At 44.1% G+C, this 19509-nt stretch overlaps 1 protein-coding gene across 3 annotated transcripts in view; it reads right to left on the bottom strand.

Moving 5' to 3' along the window:
• BRWD1 (bromodomain and WD repeat domain containing 1) overlaps nt 1-19509 on the bottom strand; it is a 195674-nt gene that overhangs the window by 88355 nt on the left and 87810 nt on the right. For all 3 annotated transcript variants that reach the window (XM_068270377.1, XM_068270379.1, XM_068270378.1), the window contains exons 10-15: nt 19106-19176; nt 16688-16788; nt 14521-14561; nt 10204-10308; nt 8857-9007; nt 6977-7111 (exon numbers count right to left, since the gene is read on the bottom strand). In XM_068270377.1, the coding sequence (XP_068126478.1) occupies nt 6977-7111; nt 8857-9007; nt 10204-10308; nt 14521-14561; nt 16688-16788; nt 19106-19176 (604 nt within the window). The remainder of the gene's footprint in view (nt 1-6976; nt 7112-8856; nt 9008-10203; nt 10309-14520; nt 14562-16687; nt 16789-19105; nt 19177-19509) is intronic.

The raw sequence follows: 19509 nt of genomic DNA, 5'->3' as shown, positions 1-19509 counted from the left end.
AGAGGGATATAGAGACTACCATTTTTATTTCTTTTTTACACAATACCAGTTGCCTGGCAGTCCTGCTGATCATTCCCGCATCAGTAGTGTCTGAATCCCTCAGCTGAAACAAGCATACAGCTAATCCAGTCAGACTTCAGTCAGAGCACCAGATCTGCATGCTTATTCATGGTCACATGGCTCCTTAGCTCCGGCGAATACAGCCTTGCACACACCTCTTTACTCCTCGCCGAGCCTGCAAAGTCATCAGTCTCAATCCCCAGATCCTGCTTCTGGTAACTATAGGTTTAAAGAAGCAGGCAGCCGAGCTAGACGGCGGTTTCACGGAGAAATTCACTCCCAAAACAAAGGTCTTTACATCCAAAATGGCGCCTCTGTCAGCCTGTGGGGAAGCAGCAGCATCCAAAGACGCAGTGACCAAAGCAGATCTACAGAAGCTGTTTGCAAACCTGGGTCTCTGACCTCCCACAACCATACTGTGACAGAGATCAGAACATGTGATTGCGCACATGCACTATTAAAAAGCCCCCCAAAATTTTGTTTGCTGCAAGAAACATTCCGGAGGTCCGGTTTAGAGACTCCCGTATACAGCTTTACCTGGATATGTCTCCTATCACCTTGCGGAAGCAAAGTGACATGAAACCACTAACCTCTGTACTCATATGTCACAAGATTGGCTATAGATGGGGTTTCCCTTTCAAGCTAGTAATATTGCACAACAGGAGACAGCTGTCGCTCTCTGATCCGGACTCCATACCAGACATCCTTGCACGACTGGGTCTATCGCAGGAAAACCGACAGTCGCCGCCATACCTCTTCCTCCCTAACCCCACCCCCAGTGGCCCCAAACAGAGATCGTAGGCGTTCCTGTTCCCCAACACCTGCTCTATTTCCGGATAGACAGCAGGATGAAGGCCTCTCTGCCTAGCCCTAGCTTTATCTATGCCGAGGGTTTGACCTGGAGGCGGCCTGTATTATGGCAGGTAGTTTCTGTCAGATGAAAATTGGCTTAGCACGCTTGGGCAGAGCCAGGATTCTCCCTGATGCTGTAAAGCTATGTTTTAGCAGCTACATAATCTGCTCATCAGAACTCTGCTTCCTGTTTACTTCCTGCCATGCTCATCAGAACTCTGCTTCCTGTTTACTTCCTGCCACACACAGGAATAATCAGGTGGTGAAAAGTAGGAGATAGAATGCTTCTCAGTTCCCTCAGGAAAAATAATGCCTATAAGGTCCTAAAACAGGAGAGGACCGAGGCTGCACTAAGCAATTATAAGGAGTGCAATGAAAATTGTAAAAAAGAAATTAGGCTGGCAAAGATCGAAGCTGAAAAGCAAATCGCTAGGGATATCAAATCTAACCCAAAAAAGTTTTACAAGTACATCAACTCTAAAAAAAGAAAGGTTGACTGTTTAGGACTCCTAAAGGATGAGGGTGGGAACTCAATGGTGGATGACCAAGGTAAGGCAGAGTTATTAAATGCTTTCTTTGCTTCTGTCTTCACAAAGGAAACAGCACTGTTGCAAATTACAGAGGCAGAAGAGTCTCAATCTTCTAACTGTAATATTAAATACTTAACGCAGGAAGAAGTGAAGGCAAGACTAAATAAATTAAAAATAGACAAGGCACCTGGCCCGGATGGCATGCATCCTCGGGATGTCACCAACATATCACAATTACATTTTAAAATTAGATTTCTGATATTCTATGAAAAAAAGAATAGTATCAATAGTTACTACCTGTTATGCACGTCTCCTTCCAGGCAAACCCCTGGTTACTAGTGGATACACATGACACTGGTAATAGTGTTTATGGGCCCTTAAAGTGAACCTCCAGACTAAAAATAGACTCAGCAGCACTGAAAAGGCTTGGTGTTTCTTTAACTGTTTCACAGCATCAGAACTTTTTCTCTCTTATACAAGCCTCATTTTTAGCTGCGCAGAAAAAACCTGCCCAGGCATTTTTCCCCTAATGCTGTGCAAAGCATGATGGGATTTCTGATGTTCTCGTTCTGCTGTTTTGGTGCAATTTTTTTTTTTACATTTTGAATTTGACATTTGAAGCCTAGCACGCGCAGCTGGGGGGGGGGGGGGGGGATGATCAGGACACAGGACAGTTGGAACTTTGTCTCCTGCTCCCTGTCACCTCCTTTCAACCAATCAGATGGCTGCCCCCATGACAAAGATGGCAGCCCCCATGAATCACAAACATTTGCCTGTTCTTTTAAAATTGGGTGGGTAAGAGATTAGAATACCTATCTATTCTAATTAACATAACTAATGTAACTTAATGACAGTATGTTTGTTTAGGCTGAAGTTCCCCTTTAAAGTGGACCTGAACTCTTGCACTGGACAGAAAGAAAATAGAGAAATTCACTCTGTATGTATTTAGAGAGTTTAGCCTGTCTTATTCCCCCCCCAACTGTGACTAATCTCAAGTTGTAATTCGATCCCTCAGCTGTGTCAGCTGTCTGCTATGGCAAAGTTCTATTTGGTAAACACAGGATGTTAATAATATCTCTGCCTACATGAAAGCAGGAAGTAGACAAACTGCAGATTTATTGCAGGATGTGTATCAGCTGTAACAAAGAAATGTTTTTCTTTAAAGGTCATTAAAGGTCAGGAGTGCAATAAAAATTGTAAAAAAGAAATTAGGCTGGCAAAGATCGAAGCTGAAAATCAAAGCGCTAGGGATATCAAATCTAACCCAAAAAAGTTTTACAAGTACATCAACTCTAAAAAAAGAAAGGTGGACTGTACAGGACTCCTAAAGGATGAGGGTGGGAACCCAATGGTGGATAACCAAGGTAAGGCAGAGTTATTAAATGCTTTCTTTGCTTCTGTCTTCACAAAGGAAACAGCACTATTGCAAATTACAGAGGCAGAAGAGTCTCAATCTTCTAACTGTAATATTAAATACTTAACGCAGGAAGAAGTGAAGGCAAGACTAAATAAATTAAAAATAGAAAAGGCACCTGGCCCGGATGGCATGCATCCTCGGGTCCTAAGGGAATTAAGTTCAGTTATAGATAAACCCCTTTATCTTATCTCTTTCAACTGGCAAAGTCCCAGTGGATTGGCGTACAGCCCACGTTTTCCCATTATTTAAGAAGGGCAAAAAATCAGATCCAGGAAATTATAGACCTGTAAGCTTAACATCAGTTGTATGCAAACTATTTGAGGGGTTACTAAGAGATACTATACATGACTTCATAGTAGAAAATAATCTTATTTCTCAGCATCAACATGGGTTTACTAAAGACAGGTCCTGTTTGACTAACATGCTCAGCTTTTATGAGGTAGTGAATGCTAATATGGATATTGGGAATGCTGTAGATGTGATATACTTGGACTTTGCAAAGGCCTTCGACACTGTTCCCCACAAAAGTCTGGTGCAAAAGTTGAGGATGCAAGGACTGGGGAAGAGTCTGTGTGCATGGATAGGGAACTGGCTAATGGACAGAAAACAAAGAGTTGTGGTCAATGGATCGTACTCAAAAAGGGAGAATGTTAGCAGTGGGGTCCCACAGGGGTCTGTACTGGGTCCCGTGCTCTTCAATTTATTTATTAATGACCTAGTAGATGCAGTAGTGAGCGATGTTGCTATTTTTGCAGATGATACAAAATTGTGCAGAATCATCAACTCTCAGGAAGATAGTGTCATATTGCAACAGGATCTGGATAGGATGGCTATATGGGCACATAAATGGCAGATGAAATTCAATGTTGAAAAATGTAAAGTCATGCATTTCGGTCGTACCAATGGTCTAGCACCATACAAAATAAATGGGATTGGGGACATCAAACTTGGAGAAGGACTTAGGAGTACTCATCGACAACAAGTTAAATAATCGTACTCAATGCCAAGCCGCTGCAGCTAAAGCTAACAAAATTTTGGGATGCATTAAAAGGGAAATAAAAACTCGAGATGCTAGCATAATATTGCCCCTGTTTAACTCTCTAGTAAGGCCACATCTGGAATATGAAATTCAGTTCTGGGCAACACATTACAAAAAAGATATTGCAGTTTTAGAGCAGGTGCAGAGACGAGCAACAAAATTGATACGTGGGATGGAAGGTCTCGCTTACCAAGAAAGGTTAGATAAATTGGGTTTATTTAGTCTAGAGAAAAGATGCCTTAGAGGAGATCTAATTAACATGTATAAATACATCAGAGGGCAATATAATAGCTTGGCAGATGAGCTTTTTGTCCCTAGGCCAGGGCTGCCCAATAGGTCGATTGCGATCTACCGGTAGATCGCGACCGCCTGTTTGGTAGATCGCGGCCCCGTGGCCGCGTCCCATTGAATTTAGCAGCCAGCAGCTTAAGAACGCGGCCATTCGGCCGCGTCCTGTCAGATTCTGCTGCTGGCCGCGAGGAGAAAAGAGGCGCGAGGCGTGGCTGAGAGCCCAGGGGTGGTGACGCAGTGTCATGGCTGGGGGGCGGCGCTGGAGACAACACTTCCGCCTCCACTCACGCTGCCCGCCGGAGCCTACCTCAGCCGCCGAACTGCATATCTGCCCTCCAGGCAGCTGCGGCTGAGGGGGTGAAGCCAGGACGCCATCGCTGGAGCTGGAGGGAGGTAAGTTGCGTGCACCCGGGCTCCTATACCCAGCTAACCTACAGTAAGGGCACCCAGCTAACCTACAGTAAGGGCACCCAGCTAACCTACACTAAGGGCACCCAGCTAACCTACACTAAGGGCACCCAGCTAACCTACACTAAGGGCACCCAGCTAACCTACACTAAGGGCACCCAGCTAACCTACACTAAGGGCACCCAGCTAACCTACACTAAGGGCACCCAGCTAACCTACACTAAGGGCACCCAGCTAACCTACACTAAGGGCACCCAGCTAACCTACACTAAGGGCACCCAGCTAACCTACACTAAGGGCACCCAGCTAACCTACACTAAGGGCACCCAGCTAACCTACACTAAGGGCACCCAGCTAACCTACACTAAGGGCACCCAGCTAACCTACACTAAGGGCACCCAGCTAACCTACACTAAGGGCACCCAGCTAACCTACACTAAGGGCACCCAGCTAACCTACACTAAGGGCACCCAGCTAACCTACACTAAGGGCACCCAGCTAACCTACACTAAGGGCACCCAGCTAACCTACACTAAGGGCACCCAGCTAACCTACACTAAGGGCACCCAGCTAACCCATACTGAAGGCACCCAGCTAACCCATACTGAAGGCACCCAGCTAACCCATACTGAAGGCACCCAGCTAACCCATACTGAAGGCACCCAGCTAACCCATACTGAAGGCACATATACCTAGCTAACCTATACTGAAGGCACCTATACCTAACTACCTTTGCAGGGGGGTTCCGGGGGGGAGAACGGTTGCCTTTGAAACATCGGTAGATCTCCTGGACTCATCGAATTTAAAAGTAGCTCGCGAGCTGAAAAAGTGTGGGCACCCCTGCCCTAGGCCTTCTAAAAGGACTAGAGGACAGGATCTGCGCATGGAGGAAAAACGTTTTAGCCATTTATTTAGGAAAGGGTTCTTTACAGTAAGAGTGATTAAGATGTGGAATGCATTGCCACAGGAAGTCGTCATGACAAACTCTATACCTGCATTTAAAGGGGGCTTAGATGCTTTCCTTGCGTTGAAAGACATCCATGGCTACAATTACTAGGTAATGCCTAATGATGTTGATCCAGGGATTTTATCTGATTGCCATCTGGAGTCGGGAAGGAATTTTTCCCTTTCGGGGCTAATTGGACCATGCCTTGTAAGGGTTTTTTCGCCTTCCTCTGGATCAACAGGCATATATGTGAGGGAGCAGGCTGGAGTTGTACTTTGTACTGGTTGAACTCGATCGACGCATGTCTTTTTTCAACCAAAATAACTATGTAACTATGTAACAAACAGAGTCCCAGCCCATAACCAAGGGTGGAATGTAAGATATCACCTATGCAGTGCTGAATGCTTTATACAATATTAAAGTATCTACTAAATTGAAAGTTATCTACTAATGAGAAAATTAGAATAAGGCACTGGGCATCACGGATACTGCATCAAAAGAAAAATGACTGCAGCTACACTACTGACTCAGTGTGCAGGTCATGTTTCCACTGAAAAACACATGGTGGCTGAGGTCTGTATATGGGTTTGTAGGTGTGTGTGTTGCAGACCACTGGAAGTTGCAAATTTGATGCACAGGCAACAGCACATAGTCGCCCAACATGCGTGGTGACATGCGCCGAACGTAAGTCATGCAAATCTATGGTGATGCAGGACTTCAATACACTTCTGCGGAATTCAAATTCTGGCCACAGGAAGTGAAGGCTAGAGAGCCTCACTTCCTGCTTGTCTTGCAGCCAGAAGGGGGATTATCACGCATTGCAACGGTAATGCCCTAAGGCTATTTTTAATGTTCCAGTGCGATCGCTGCATCATATGCCTGCTACAATGCCGGTTTCCAGTGTGAAACCGGCCTTAGGATGAGTATACACACATACGTACCACTGTGTATTTGTAAGTTAACACAACCTGTGATTTACCTTGTCAGTTGGATGGTTCTTACATAACTGGTCTGAAAGTTCAAAAACCTAGGTACAGGGCAAATCTATAGACAACATTCATAGGAATGTGCAAGACACTCATCTTGGACAACAATTATGGAGCATTTTAACAATTATACATTAAAGGACAGGTGCGAGTTAAAAAACAAACAAAACAGGATCTACTTACCTGGGGCTTCCTCCAGCCTCTGGCAGCCTATCTGTCCCTCGTTGCAGCTCCGGTGTCCCGGGATCCCCTCAGTTGCAGATGCTGACCTCGCCAGGTCAGCATCTTCTGCGCCTGCAGCCTGTGCAGATTGCTCCGTGCCATGTGAGTGGATCTAGATGTAAATAGATCCAGTTTTCTTTTTCTTTTTTTTTAACTTGCAACAGTCCTTTAACCAGTCACTCTATGCATAATTTGGGACCGTAGAGATTCCTATAAAGATCTTACCGCATTGAAACACTGCATGACTTTAACACCATTTATGATATCCCATATAACAATGTTCCCATCGTATCCGGCAGATAACATCACTCTGTGGTCAAATGGGTGTGGCTCCAAGACAAAAATATCATTCTCATGGCCCTGAGAAACAAAAAAAAATAATAATTACATTTAAATGCACTTAAAAACCAAGTCCATGCAAGTAATACAAAAATCTGTCTATCCGGTCATGTCCCATATATACTAATGTAAGAATGCAGCCAGATACCTGTCCTGATAGATCGGTCTGGTCACATGATCACAATTTTGTGCTTAATTCAAATAATTACACAGGAGGGACTGTGTTTGCAGCCATTAGGTAATATCTGCTTCTACTTCAGATTAGGAATCGCTCTACGCATTGAGGCTGCCACATACTTTTAGGGTGTGTACTGTTGTACTGGCCAGTGATTGGCCGATTTTACTATCTCCATGGAGAATGAGAGCATATGTACCTAATCTGTTTGCACTTTACGCCCATTCTTTGGGGCATGTTATATTTGCATGTTTGTATGCTAACTCATGAACAATAAAGTTCATATCAACTTACCGGTACACTAGACCTATTTCTTTCTTCTATCTACTGTATTGTATAAGTGTTGGGTTATACTTCACCTGTGTATTGGCTAAAAATGTTTTGTCAGAATCCTTATTTTTAAGAGTAGTGTTGGTTAGGCAGCTAGGCAGCCCATCTTATTACTTTGGGCACCACATTAGTAATTTAAAAAAAAAAAGTTAAGAATGATAACTGCACGGGGCATAATTGTTAACAAAAAAAATGCTGCCATGCTATTTGTAAGTATAAAATGGGCAGCGTGTTCGTGCCACATTTTGCCTTTACCACAAAATAGCACCACTGGCCATGTCAAAACTTGTTCGGGGTTATTCAATGTATGTTCGTGGCAGTTTGGAGTAACCCCTCATTTCAGTAATGCAAGCAGCTTTTGCAGAGAAACATATGCAGAGCTTCAGCGTAATGTGTAGGGAAGCCACCACGAGAAACACAAGGATGTGACCTATAAAATGAATGTGTTAACGGGAACATGAAGCAAGAGGGATATGGAGGTTGCCATATTTATTTCCTTTTAAGCAATATCAGTTGCCTGGCAGCCCTGCTGATCCTCTGCCTCTGATACATTTAGCCATAGACCCTGAACAAGCATGCAGCAGGATCAGGTGTTTCTGACATTGGCAGATCTGACAAGATTAGCTGCATACTTGTTTCTGGTGAGATTCAGACACTACTGCAGCCAAATAGATCAGCAGCGCTGCCAGGCAGCTGGTATTGTTTAAAAGGAAAAACACAGCCTCCATATACCTTTCACTTCAGGTTCCCTTTAAAGGAATTGTCAGTCAAATCATGCTTCCCCATGATATACTTCCCCGGGGCTTCCTCCAGCCCCTTGCACCAAACACGTGCCTCGCAGCATCTCTGCTCACAGAAGCTGACATCCTCTACTGCGCCTGAACAAGTGCAGCTGTCAATCAACTCCACATTGTCCACAGTGTAGTTCTGCGCCTGCCCAGTACACTGCGGACAACGTGGACCTGATTGACAGTGGTGCTCGCGCAGGCGCAGTAGAGGACGACCTTGAGGTCGGCCTCTGCACCAGTGGGGACCCCGGGCCAGCGGCTGGGAGCGGAGCTGTGGCATGGGACATGTCAGCTGCAAGGGGCTGGAGGAAGCCCTGGGTAAGTATATCATGGGGCAGCATGATTTGACTGACGACTCCTTTAAATACTATACAGAGGCTGCAAGAAAAGGGATTTCTCCTATCTTAGGTAAAGGGAGGTCATAGTTTACTGTCAAGGCATGATGTACAGTAGCATGTGGGTTTGACACTCACCGCCAGGACATGCATCAATCGGCCAGTGTGGGAATCCCAGACCTTCAGCAGGTGGGCACTGCAGGCCGTCACCACAAAGTTGTCAATGAGATCCCAGGCAATCATGAGGACCTTGGGTTTAGAGAACTGCGGAATATCGCTCTCCTGGTATCTGGAAGGATAAGATTGAGGGAAATAAAATCACTGAGTAACTTTAAAGCAGTTTGTACTATTTCCATATGGAATACAGTCTGAATTACAGTGTGATAAACAAGGATATAAAATAAAGGATGAAAGATGCAAACAATCTAGTCACATAAATATACTACAGATGTGACTACATGGTTAGTCCTGTAGCCTAAAGCTATGGGCATGCACTATGTTTTTGTCACCTGAAATGACGGTTCGTGACCACTTTAGGTTAATCTCAGTGTGGCTTAGCTACAGGCTCTGCTATATGAGGGAAACTGCATGACTGCTGCAGCCCAAACAGGACATGATCGATTGCTTAGCTACAAATATCTGGACACTGGTAGTCGATAAACTAAAATGCTCCAATAAATTCAAAAAGAATGAATGACTTCCTAGTGACTAGATGAGCCCTTCCTGCTCACCCCTCACTGCTGTGATATTCTGCAGTGCTGTGGTGTGTGCAGTCTTTTCTTCCTGCCAGGCATACAATGCTACTCTTGTCTAAGACTACAATATATTTCTGGCAGTCACAGCTACCGTATTTTTCGGCATATAAGATGCACTTTTTCACCCCATAAAATAGGGAGAAAAAGTCCCTGCGTCTTATATGCCAAATACAGGGAGTCCCCGACTTATCAACACCAGTATATGGGTAGAGACTCACTAGGGACAGACTCACAGGGGGAGCCAGAGACTCACTGGGGACAAAAAGGGACACACAGGGACAGAGGACGACACAATAATAGGGGGAGGACATCTACAAGATGCTCCTGGAACATGGATGCACCAGGTTTTGTATATTTTCTTTTTTCCCTGGTTTTTGCTATCTAATTCTAGGTGTGTCTTATATTGCTGGAAAAAAACTGCAAATCCGGTGTTAATCTAGAAAAGCTAGGACAACCAGAAATAGATTGTGGTACCATGTTCATGTATAGAAAAGGGATGGTTGCCTGGCAGAGGGAGTAGCCAGCACACCCCTCTATACCATAGAAAATAATGTCAAAGAACAGTGAGAACTGAAGGACAGTGCTAACTTTGCACAAGCTTCACTGTGCATAAAGCACTACCATTTGTTAATTGTATTATTTACCAGTAGGTAACAAGAGGTGATGGGCCAGAGGCCAATTAGGCTATGAGCAGGAAAAATAACCCAAAGAGAGCACAACCATCACATACCTGTCATCCAGATTAGTGCTCATATCGAGTTTAACACTATGCCATTCCTGCTGTTTCAGACCCCATATCTGAGCCGTTCCATCTCTGCTGCTTCCACTGACAAATCTAAAAAGGAAAAAATATAATTTTATAGTGATTAACCACAGAGACTATATTGAGGTACTTCAAGGAGGGTACACAGACTCATGGTAAACATAAAGGAAAAAAAAAAGTTTGTGACTTCCACGGTTTTATAATTTTCTACACATTTTAAAGGCCATCACCCAACAGAGCGGGAGGCCCACCAGGTAGATGGATTTCCAAAAATAGTTGTGTGTTTCACTAGGGAATGGGTCCTAAGCTTGTGGTCAGGTCATTAGGCCAGAGCCTCTCTAAGGGGTGTACATGTGAAAAGGCCGCAGGGAAATTTGGGCTCAGGGTTAAGCCAAATGATGCTTTTGCCGATGCCCAAATTACACATTATCGTAATTTGGGCAGTGGACATTGCCGAAGCCCAATTTACACCATGAATGAGACTATAGTTGTAATTTACACCGCGAATTATGGTGGTGCCCAACTCCTATGCGTGGGGCCCAAATCCACTGTTTTCCACAGAGGGACAGTTAGCTATGTGGCTGTGCAATGTTTTATATAAATTGCTGTGGAAAAAGCACCAGCAATAAAGTTAGTGCTCTATGGTTACAATGAGACCAACACTAAGGGCTCATTTGTTCTCTTCCCTAACATTGCCTGGGCTCTCCATTTATTACTGTGCCATCATGAAAAATGGATTCGGGAGCATTTTTACACAAGGGACAGCCCCATACATTTGTATTAAGTGGAACTGTGCCGTTCTGCACTCTGTTGTGGTTTGCAGCTAGGCCGACCTATGTGCACTGCTCAGTGTCAAGGCCTATGAGAGCAGGCTCTTATACTAGATTTCTCCAAAAGGCTGCAGAAGATAAGATTCTTGTACATTAGCAACCGCTCTCTTGGCCACCAGATGGAGCTCTTTTATAAACTATTTTTATTGTAAACAACCGCACTTCCATTTTTTAAAATGTCTGTCATGGAATTTCAACATCAATATCTAACTATGCAACTTACATTACATACGTGTCCAGTTGTAACATAAAAGCCCTTTAGAGAAAGCATAATTTTACTTTGACTTATTTTTGTTAAATGGACATCGCATTTATTTAATAAATCGGTGTAGCAACACATAGCCGTACATGGTAAAAAGGGCACCAGGTGAAACCGCTAGCAGGATTTTGGCAATACTGCCGATATTCTACTAATGCTCAACCTAACCTTCGCACACTAACCCTTCCTCCCACCTATTCCTAACACTAACCCTTCCTCCTACCTATTCCTAACACTAACCGTCCTCCTACCTATTCCTAACACTAACCCTCCTCCTACCTATTCCTAACACTAACCGTCCTCCTACCTATTCCTAACACTAACCGTCCTCCTACCTATTCCTAACACTAACCGTCCTCCTACCTATTCCTAACACTAACCGTCCTCCTACCTATTCCTAACACTAACCATCCTTCTACCTATTCCTAACACTAACCCTCCTCCTACCTATTCCTAACACTAACCCTCCTCCTACCTATTCCTAACACTAACCGTCCTCCTACCTATTCCTAACACTAACCGTCCTCCTACCTATTCCTAACACTAACCCTTCCTCCAACCTATTCCTAACACTAACCCTTCCTCCAACCTATTCCTAACACTAACCGTCCTCCTAGCTACTCCTAAAACTAAGGACAGCCCAGCATTTTGTTTGAAACACTTTTCTGCAAGCTTGCAGAAAAGCATTTGTCGGCTTTCAGCGTTGCTTCCCAACATGCAGAGCTTTTCATAAGTGCAGGGGAACATAGAAGCATGACAGTCAATGATCCTGGAAACACCATATTTCTTTCAGGATCGGCTAAGCACTGGGCAGACGATGGCAAAAATCGAAGACCATGGCAAAAATCGGGAAAACATGGCTGTTGCACAAAAGACGGTAAACAATAGTACCAATGGCTGTCCATTCTTCTAAATGTACAGCTTTAAGCGATAAGTGCCGCAGCTGTCGTTTAGCATTGCAGAACAGCCCTTATGAACTAGCCCTAGTACCCCTCTGCTACCCTACACTTAACACTTCCCATGCCTTTCTGCACTTAATCCCTTTATAAAAGTCCAGTGCACAATTTACTGGGCGGTCCTACAGCCGAATCCGGTGGTGCCAAAATAACCTGCCCTAACAAACAGGGCTCTTTTCACTATTGAGGCTCTGTTCACACTACAGGGTTCAGTGCCATGGACGTTGACAGCACATACCCATTTAGAAACCAAGAAACAGCAAAAATTCTAATACAGTGGGTTGCAAAAGTATTCGGCCCCCTTGAAGTTTTCCACATTTTGTCACATTACTGCCACAAACATGCATCAATTTTATTGGAATTCCATGTGAAAGCCCAATACAAAGTGCTGTACATGTGAGAAGTGGATCGAAAATCATACATCATTCCAAACATTTTTTACAAATAAATAACTGCAAAGTGGGGTGTGCGTAATTATTCGGCCCCCTGAGTCAATACTTTGTAGAACCACCTTTTGCTGCAATTACAGCTGCCAGTCTTAGGGTATGTCTCTACCAGCTTTGCACATCTAGAGACTGAAATCCTTGCCCATTCTTCTTTGCAAAACAACTCCAGCTCAGTCAGATTAGATGGACAGCGTTTGTGAACAGCAGTTTTCAGATCTTGCCACATATTCTCGATTGGATTTAGATCTGGACTTTGACTGGGCCATTCTAACACATAGATATGTTTTGTTTTAAACCATTTCATTGTTGCCCTGGCTTTATGTTTAGGGTCATTGTCCTGCTGGAAGGTGAACCTCCGCCCCAGTCTCAAGTCTTTTGCAGTCTCCAAGAGGGTTTTCTTCCAAGTTTGCTCTGTATTTGGCTCCATCCATCTTCCCATCAACTCTGACCAGCTTGCCTGTCCCTGCTGAAGAGATGCACCCCCCGAGCATGTAGCTGCCACCACCATATTTGACAGTGGGGATGGTGTGTTCAGAGTGATGTGCAGTTTTCTGCCACACATAGAGTTTTGCATTTTGGCCAAAAAGTTCCATTTTGGTCTCATCTGACCAGAGCACCTTCTTCCACATGTTTGCTGTGTCCCCCACATGGCTTGTGGTAAACTCCAAACGAGACTTCTTATGCTTTCTGTTAACAATGGCTTTCTTCTTGCCACTCTTCCATAAAGGCCAACTTTGTACAGTGCACGACTAATAGTTGTCCTATGGACAGAGTCTCCCACCTGAGCTGTAGATCTCTGCAGCTCGTCCAGAGTCACCATGGGCCTCTTGACTGCATTTCTGATCAGCGCTCTCCTTGTTCGGTCTGTGGGTTAAGGTGGATGGCCTTGTCTTGGTAGGTTTACAGTTGTGCCATACTCTTTCCATTTATGAATGATCGCTTGAACAGTGCTCTGTGGGATGTTCAAGGCTTTGGAAATCTTTTTGTAGCCTAAACCTGCTTTAAATTTCTCAATAACTTGATCCCTGACCTGTCTTGTATGTTCTTTGGACTTCACGGTGTTGTTGCTCCCAATATTCTCTTAGACAACCTCTGAGGCCCTCACAGAGCAGCTGTATTTGTACTGACATTAGATTACACACAGGTGCACTCTATTTAGTCATTAGCACTCATCAGGCAATGTCTATAGACAACTAACTGCATTCAGATCAAAGGGGGCTGAATAATTACGCATACCCCACTTTGCAGTTATTAATTTGTAAAAAATGTTTGGAATCATGTATGATTTTCGTTCCACTTCTCATGTGTACACCACTTTGTGTTGGTCTTTCATGTGGAATTCCAATCAAATTGATTCATGTTTGTGGCAGTAATATGACAAAATGTGGAAAACTTCAAGGGGGCCGAATACTTTTGCAAGTCACTGTATGTTCACTGTATCAGACATGTCATAATAACGTCCAAAAAAGGTCATGCGGGTCCGGGTTTCGGGTTGAAGGTGCGTACAAATACTGTCAAGACATGTTGATCTGGTATATCAGAGCAATATGTACTGTCTGTATTGATTTCAGCAGGTGGGTAAAATAAGGAACAATGTGCTCATCCAAGATGATCCGGGAGCTGGATCTTTCAGAACAGTATCAGTATGACTGTACTCCCGCCGGACTTGGTCTATAATGCTGAGGCTAGTTTAGGCTGTATACCAGGCCTTACTTCACACATTTATCAAAACCAGTAAACACAAACCTTTCATGAGTACATGGTTAGAATAATTTAACATTATAAAGTCATACCTTTCACTTTTGTGCGAGAAGAGTATACTGTCAATAATATCCTACAAGAAAAATAAAAGGCATTAAACACAGAGTAAAGGTACAGGAGTAAACTATGAACAGAAAGCTAGATCCAGTAGTTATCACATTTCTAATCTCCTGCATCTGCGCTCACAGCCAGCTCTATCTCACCAGTCCATACAATGTAAGGAACTATGACGTTTTATCAGATCGGTCATTAGTAGTTTTTAAAATGTTTTTGTCCGTCAAACATTATTAGCTGCAGAGGATTGGGTGTTAACACTGTAGAGGGACTCTGAGCAGACCGCGTGGGTATGCATTAAGCATACCTACGCATACATGGTAATAAGAAAAAAACCCTAACTTACCAGCCGGTGAGCATGGCGGCAGAGAGGGATTAAACTCAATCCATAAAGAGAGAAAAAAAAGAGAGAGTGTGAGTGAGTGAGTGTGAGAGAGAGGTAGATAGGGTGTGTGTGTGTGAGAGAGAGGGAATAGCTAGAGAGGGAATAGCGAGAGAGAGAGAGAGAGAGAGAGAGAGAGAGAGAGAGAGAGAGAGAGAGAGAGAGAGAGAGAGAGAGAGAGAGAGAGAGAGAGAGAGAGAGAGAGAGAGAGAGAGAGAGTGTGTGTGTGTGTGTGATAGGGTGTGTGTGTGTGTGTGTGTGTGTGTGAGAGCTAGAGAGTGTGTGTGTGTGTGTGAGATAGGGTGTGTGTGTGTATGTGAGAGAGAGAGAGAGAGAGTGAGAGAGTGTGTGTGTGAGGGTGATAGGGTGTGTGTGTGTGAGGGTGATAGGGTGTGTGTGTGTGAGGGTGATAGGGTGTGTGTGTGTGTGTGAGGGTGATAGGGTGTGTGTGTGTGTGTGTGAGGGTGATAGGGTGTGTGTGTGTGTGAGGGTGATAGTGTGTGTGTGTGTGAGGGTGATAGGGTGTGTGTGTGTGAGGGTGATAGGGTGTGTGTGTGTGAGGGTGATAGGGTGTGTGTGTGTGAGGGTGATAGGGTGTGTGTGTGTGTGTGTGTGTGTGTGTGTGTGTGTGTGTGTGTGAGGGTGATAGTGTGTGTGTGTGTGTGTGAGGGTGATAGTGTGTGTGTGTGTGTGTGAGGGTGATAGTGTGTGTGTGTGTGTGTGTGTGTGTGTGTGTGTGTGTGTGTGTGTGTGTGTCTGCCACACTACACACCCATGTTTATTCACATGTATTGTGGTGCATCCCAGCTCACTTAGCATTATAGGCCAGGACAGCAACACAAAGGGGCAAACGGAGTAGCCTATGTTACACAGAAGAGGGCGGAGATGGGCAGATGGGTGGGACAGAGTGACAGGGTCGGCCTCTTGCGGTATTATCTGTGCCTATAATGTCGAAGGTTTTAACAGCAGCATGCGGGCATGGGCGGTGTATGCATGGTCACACTGACCCTGCAGACAGGTATGTTTGGATAGACAATGTGCATTGAGAATACAGGAGCTGAGGAAGACATTTGAAAACGTTCTCTTCGGTAACTGAGCCAATATCACAAAAAAGCCAGGGAGTCTCTGCAGGGTCCTCAAGGAAGCATGGTTGAGAAAGCTAGGCTTGCACCGGTTCCAGGTGACGCTATCATATGCTCTGTGTCAGGCGAGGTGGGAGTGGGCTGGGGTTGCATTATGATAGGATTTGTATGTGTAGTACAGCTAAGAAATAGAACATTAGCAGCAGACATATGAGTAATATTGTTTCCAGTACAGGAAGAGTTGAGAAACTCCAGTTATTTATGCAAAAGAGCTTCACCGATCTCTTCCATTTTCAAAGTCGCAGAGAGCTCTGCCTTCTAAAGCTTATTATCTCAAATGTCTGTCACCATTTTTTTTTTTTTCTGTAGACAAAAGTTTAAAAGTTCATTAGCCTGGCCTGTGAAATCATTTAGAAAGTTAATGTGTATTGTGGAAATTAGAGAATAATGCAATGTTATAATAAAAAAAAAACAAAAAAAACCTATATAATAAAAAATAAAAATGTGACTATTTTCTTTGCTACTAATGTTCTAGCAATTATCCGTACTACACAACCAATTTATTATATCATAATTTTTTTTTTTTTGCTTCAGTGTCCCTTTAACACACCATGGCGTTCCTAAAGGCGGCCTTAACTTGAGCTGTGAACATCAAAAAAAGAGTCAATGATCGATACTCACTGTATGGCCTTCAAGTTCGGACACTTTCTCTGGTGCTTCATTGCCAAAATAATATATTCTGATGTCGTGGTCACTGCCCCCGACAGCCATAAACATTCCTCCTAAAATACATATGGTACGTTACAGTGTATACCGTAAAGGAGAGAATGATATCAATCAATGCAAGTTAAAGAGGACCTACATCTTCTGAACTAGGAGGGGGAGCATGGTTTTGTAAAACAAAGTGCAGAGTGTAGTACAAGAACCACTTTCCGACTGTGCTCTCATTAGCCACAAAACTCGTTTTATATAGAGACTAGTAGACCTAAGCCAGTTTAAAAACTGGCTCTAGGTCTGTGTGCCCCCTCCCTTACCTCTCCTCTGCTGTGACCACCGTCACCGCGCACAGTAAGTGCACACGTGCCCCCTGGCCCGTCCTACTCCCTGTCCAAAGAGTGTCCCTGTGACACATGCGCAGTAGTGCAAACGCAGACACACACACACACACACACACACACACACACACACACACACACACACACACACACACACACACACACACACACACACACACAAGTTTTATTATCGAGGATGTAAAGCAAAAGAGCTCATTCACACTATCTGTGTTGCTGTCAGTCATGACACACTGCAGAGTGTCCATTATAGATGATGACAAGAAAGTCCACAGATTTCCATGGTACCATTCACAGTACAGTGTTTCCCCACGCATTGCGTTGTAACATGGTTGGTAAGATCTTAGTGCACAGGTTCCCCCTCGGGTAAAATTGTAATGAGGTTGCTGACGTCTGCACTGTAACATGCATAATGTGTGTTGGAACGCTTGCACAAAATCGCATTTATGCATGTGGCTCATATGCACTAGTAAAAACTTTGAAATGCATTAAAATGCAACTCATGAATTGGTCAGTGAGTTTTTCTGCATTTCATTATGCACTTCCATGCATTACCAATGCGTTTCTATGAATTTTTAAGTACTCCCAACAAGTTGAAATGCACTGCTCAGCAACTCACTGCTGTAGTGTGAATGTGAAAATGAAAGTCCATGGACTTTCAGGCTACCATGTTTAACGCACAGTATGTGCAGTGTGTCAAAACTCACTACAACTCACAGTGCGAATGAGTTCTAAACCCCTTGTTTTGTAATTTTACTGTCCATGATGTGTGAGTCTCTAAAAGATACCTTGCGAGACCCTCTTGTCCATGCTCCTGAAAGGTGAAGAGCAGATACCCACACAAGAGGATGAGACGGGATGACTAGTTCTTCTCACATTTCCTCCCATACCCTCAATTCCAAATCATAAAGTAAGAATTTCTCAGGCATGGAAGGAGAGGGCAGGCTAGGAGCAATAAGGGATGTAGATGTATATGCCAAAGAAGAACACAAAGTAAAGGAGAAAGCATGATCCCCTTGGGTAAGTATGCAAGCACCCATCAAGTATCTAAATGAACACCATAGCAAGTGGATAGCACACCTGGCTTGCATCGCTGGGGCCCTGGTTTGAATCCCAACCAGGGCTCTATCTGCAGTTTGGGCTTGTATGTTCTCCCACGTGTCCATCCTTGAGAGGTAACCGGAGTGCCCAGAGGAAGCCCACAAAGACACAGGGGAAACATACAAGCCCAAACTGCACATAGTGAACTGGTTGTGATTCAGTCAAGGGCACTATCTGCAGTTTGGGCTTGTATGTTCTCCCATGTCTGTGTAGGCTTCCTCTAACTCAGATTACCTCTCACACCCCAATATGATTCTACATACACCCATTTGCACAGGTAAAGCAGATTTTAAGAGAAATTCATTGATGTCATTGTTGAGCACACATTTCAGATTGTCAATGGGCTGCAAATTTTAGGTAAACTGCATGTAAATCTATGCCACTTGGAACTGAAATTCAGTAGTGGAACAGTCTGATTGATACAATTCCAGTTCCAAGCTGCAAAACCATATGTAATGTGTATGAACTTGCAATAAGCTTTTAAATTGGCCGTCTGTACCCCACATAATGCAGAGAACCCAGAGTTTGGGTCAGCAATCTGAGGAGGACACTGTACTAGTGATGTAATATTATCTGGGTATGTAACAATTAGCAGGCATAGGCTCAATAAGAACGTTAGCTGAAAACAGCAATATCATGGACTGATGTCATGTAACAACTTTCCACCTCTTCTCCTAGCGACACTCCATGTTGCAGCAACATCTTCACCCTCTCTTCCCAAAACCACACGGATTGATGTGACAATGCTGCAGCCATTATACTTGTGACACAGTAAAGCAGCATCATCATCAACCTTCCCTTAGCCCCAAGTGCCGACAGCAACGTCATTTCTTGCATTTATAATTTATTAAAATAATATTTGGATCCCTTCAATTGTTCCACACCAGGCAGGAGCAATCTCACTCCGACAAGTCCCCTTACTCACCCACACTACAGGAAGAACAAAGCATCTGAACGCCAGGTCTAGACTTCTCTATAAACTTCACAGGACGATCACTGGTCCAGGGAAAGAAAAAAAAAAATCCCATTAAGCAATTGTAAACACAATCATTTTGCTTAACCACCCTGGCGTTCAATTAATTGCGGCCATGGGTGGCTTTTTTTTTTTTTTTTAAATGTGTCTACGTTGATGTAGCTAGCACTAGGCTAGCTACACTTTGCCCTCAAGTCCCCCAGCACTGTCCCCCTCCCTCCGCTCGCCGCCGGCGATATTTACCTGGCCGCAATTACGTGATGGCCGAGACTTCTGCCATAGCTTCAGGCGTTGCTATGGTGACGATCGGGCATGATGTCTGACGTCGACGGCATGCGCAGTTCTGATCGCCGCCA

The sequence above is a fragment of the Hyperolius riggenbachi genome, chromosome 2 (assembly GCF_040937935.1).
Source record: "Hyperolius riggenbachi isolate aHypRig1 chromosome 2, aHypRig1.pri, whole genome shotgun sequence".
Taxonomy (NCBI): Eukaryota; Metazoa; Chordata; class Amphibia; order Anura; family Hyperoliidae; genus Hyperolius; species Hyperolius riggenbachi.
The sequence above is the reverse complement of the archived record's forward strand: the minus strand, read 5'-3'. Positions and strand labels throughout refer to the sequence as shown.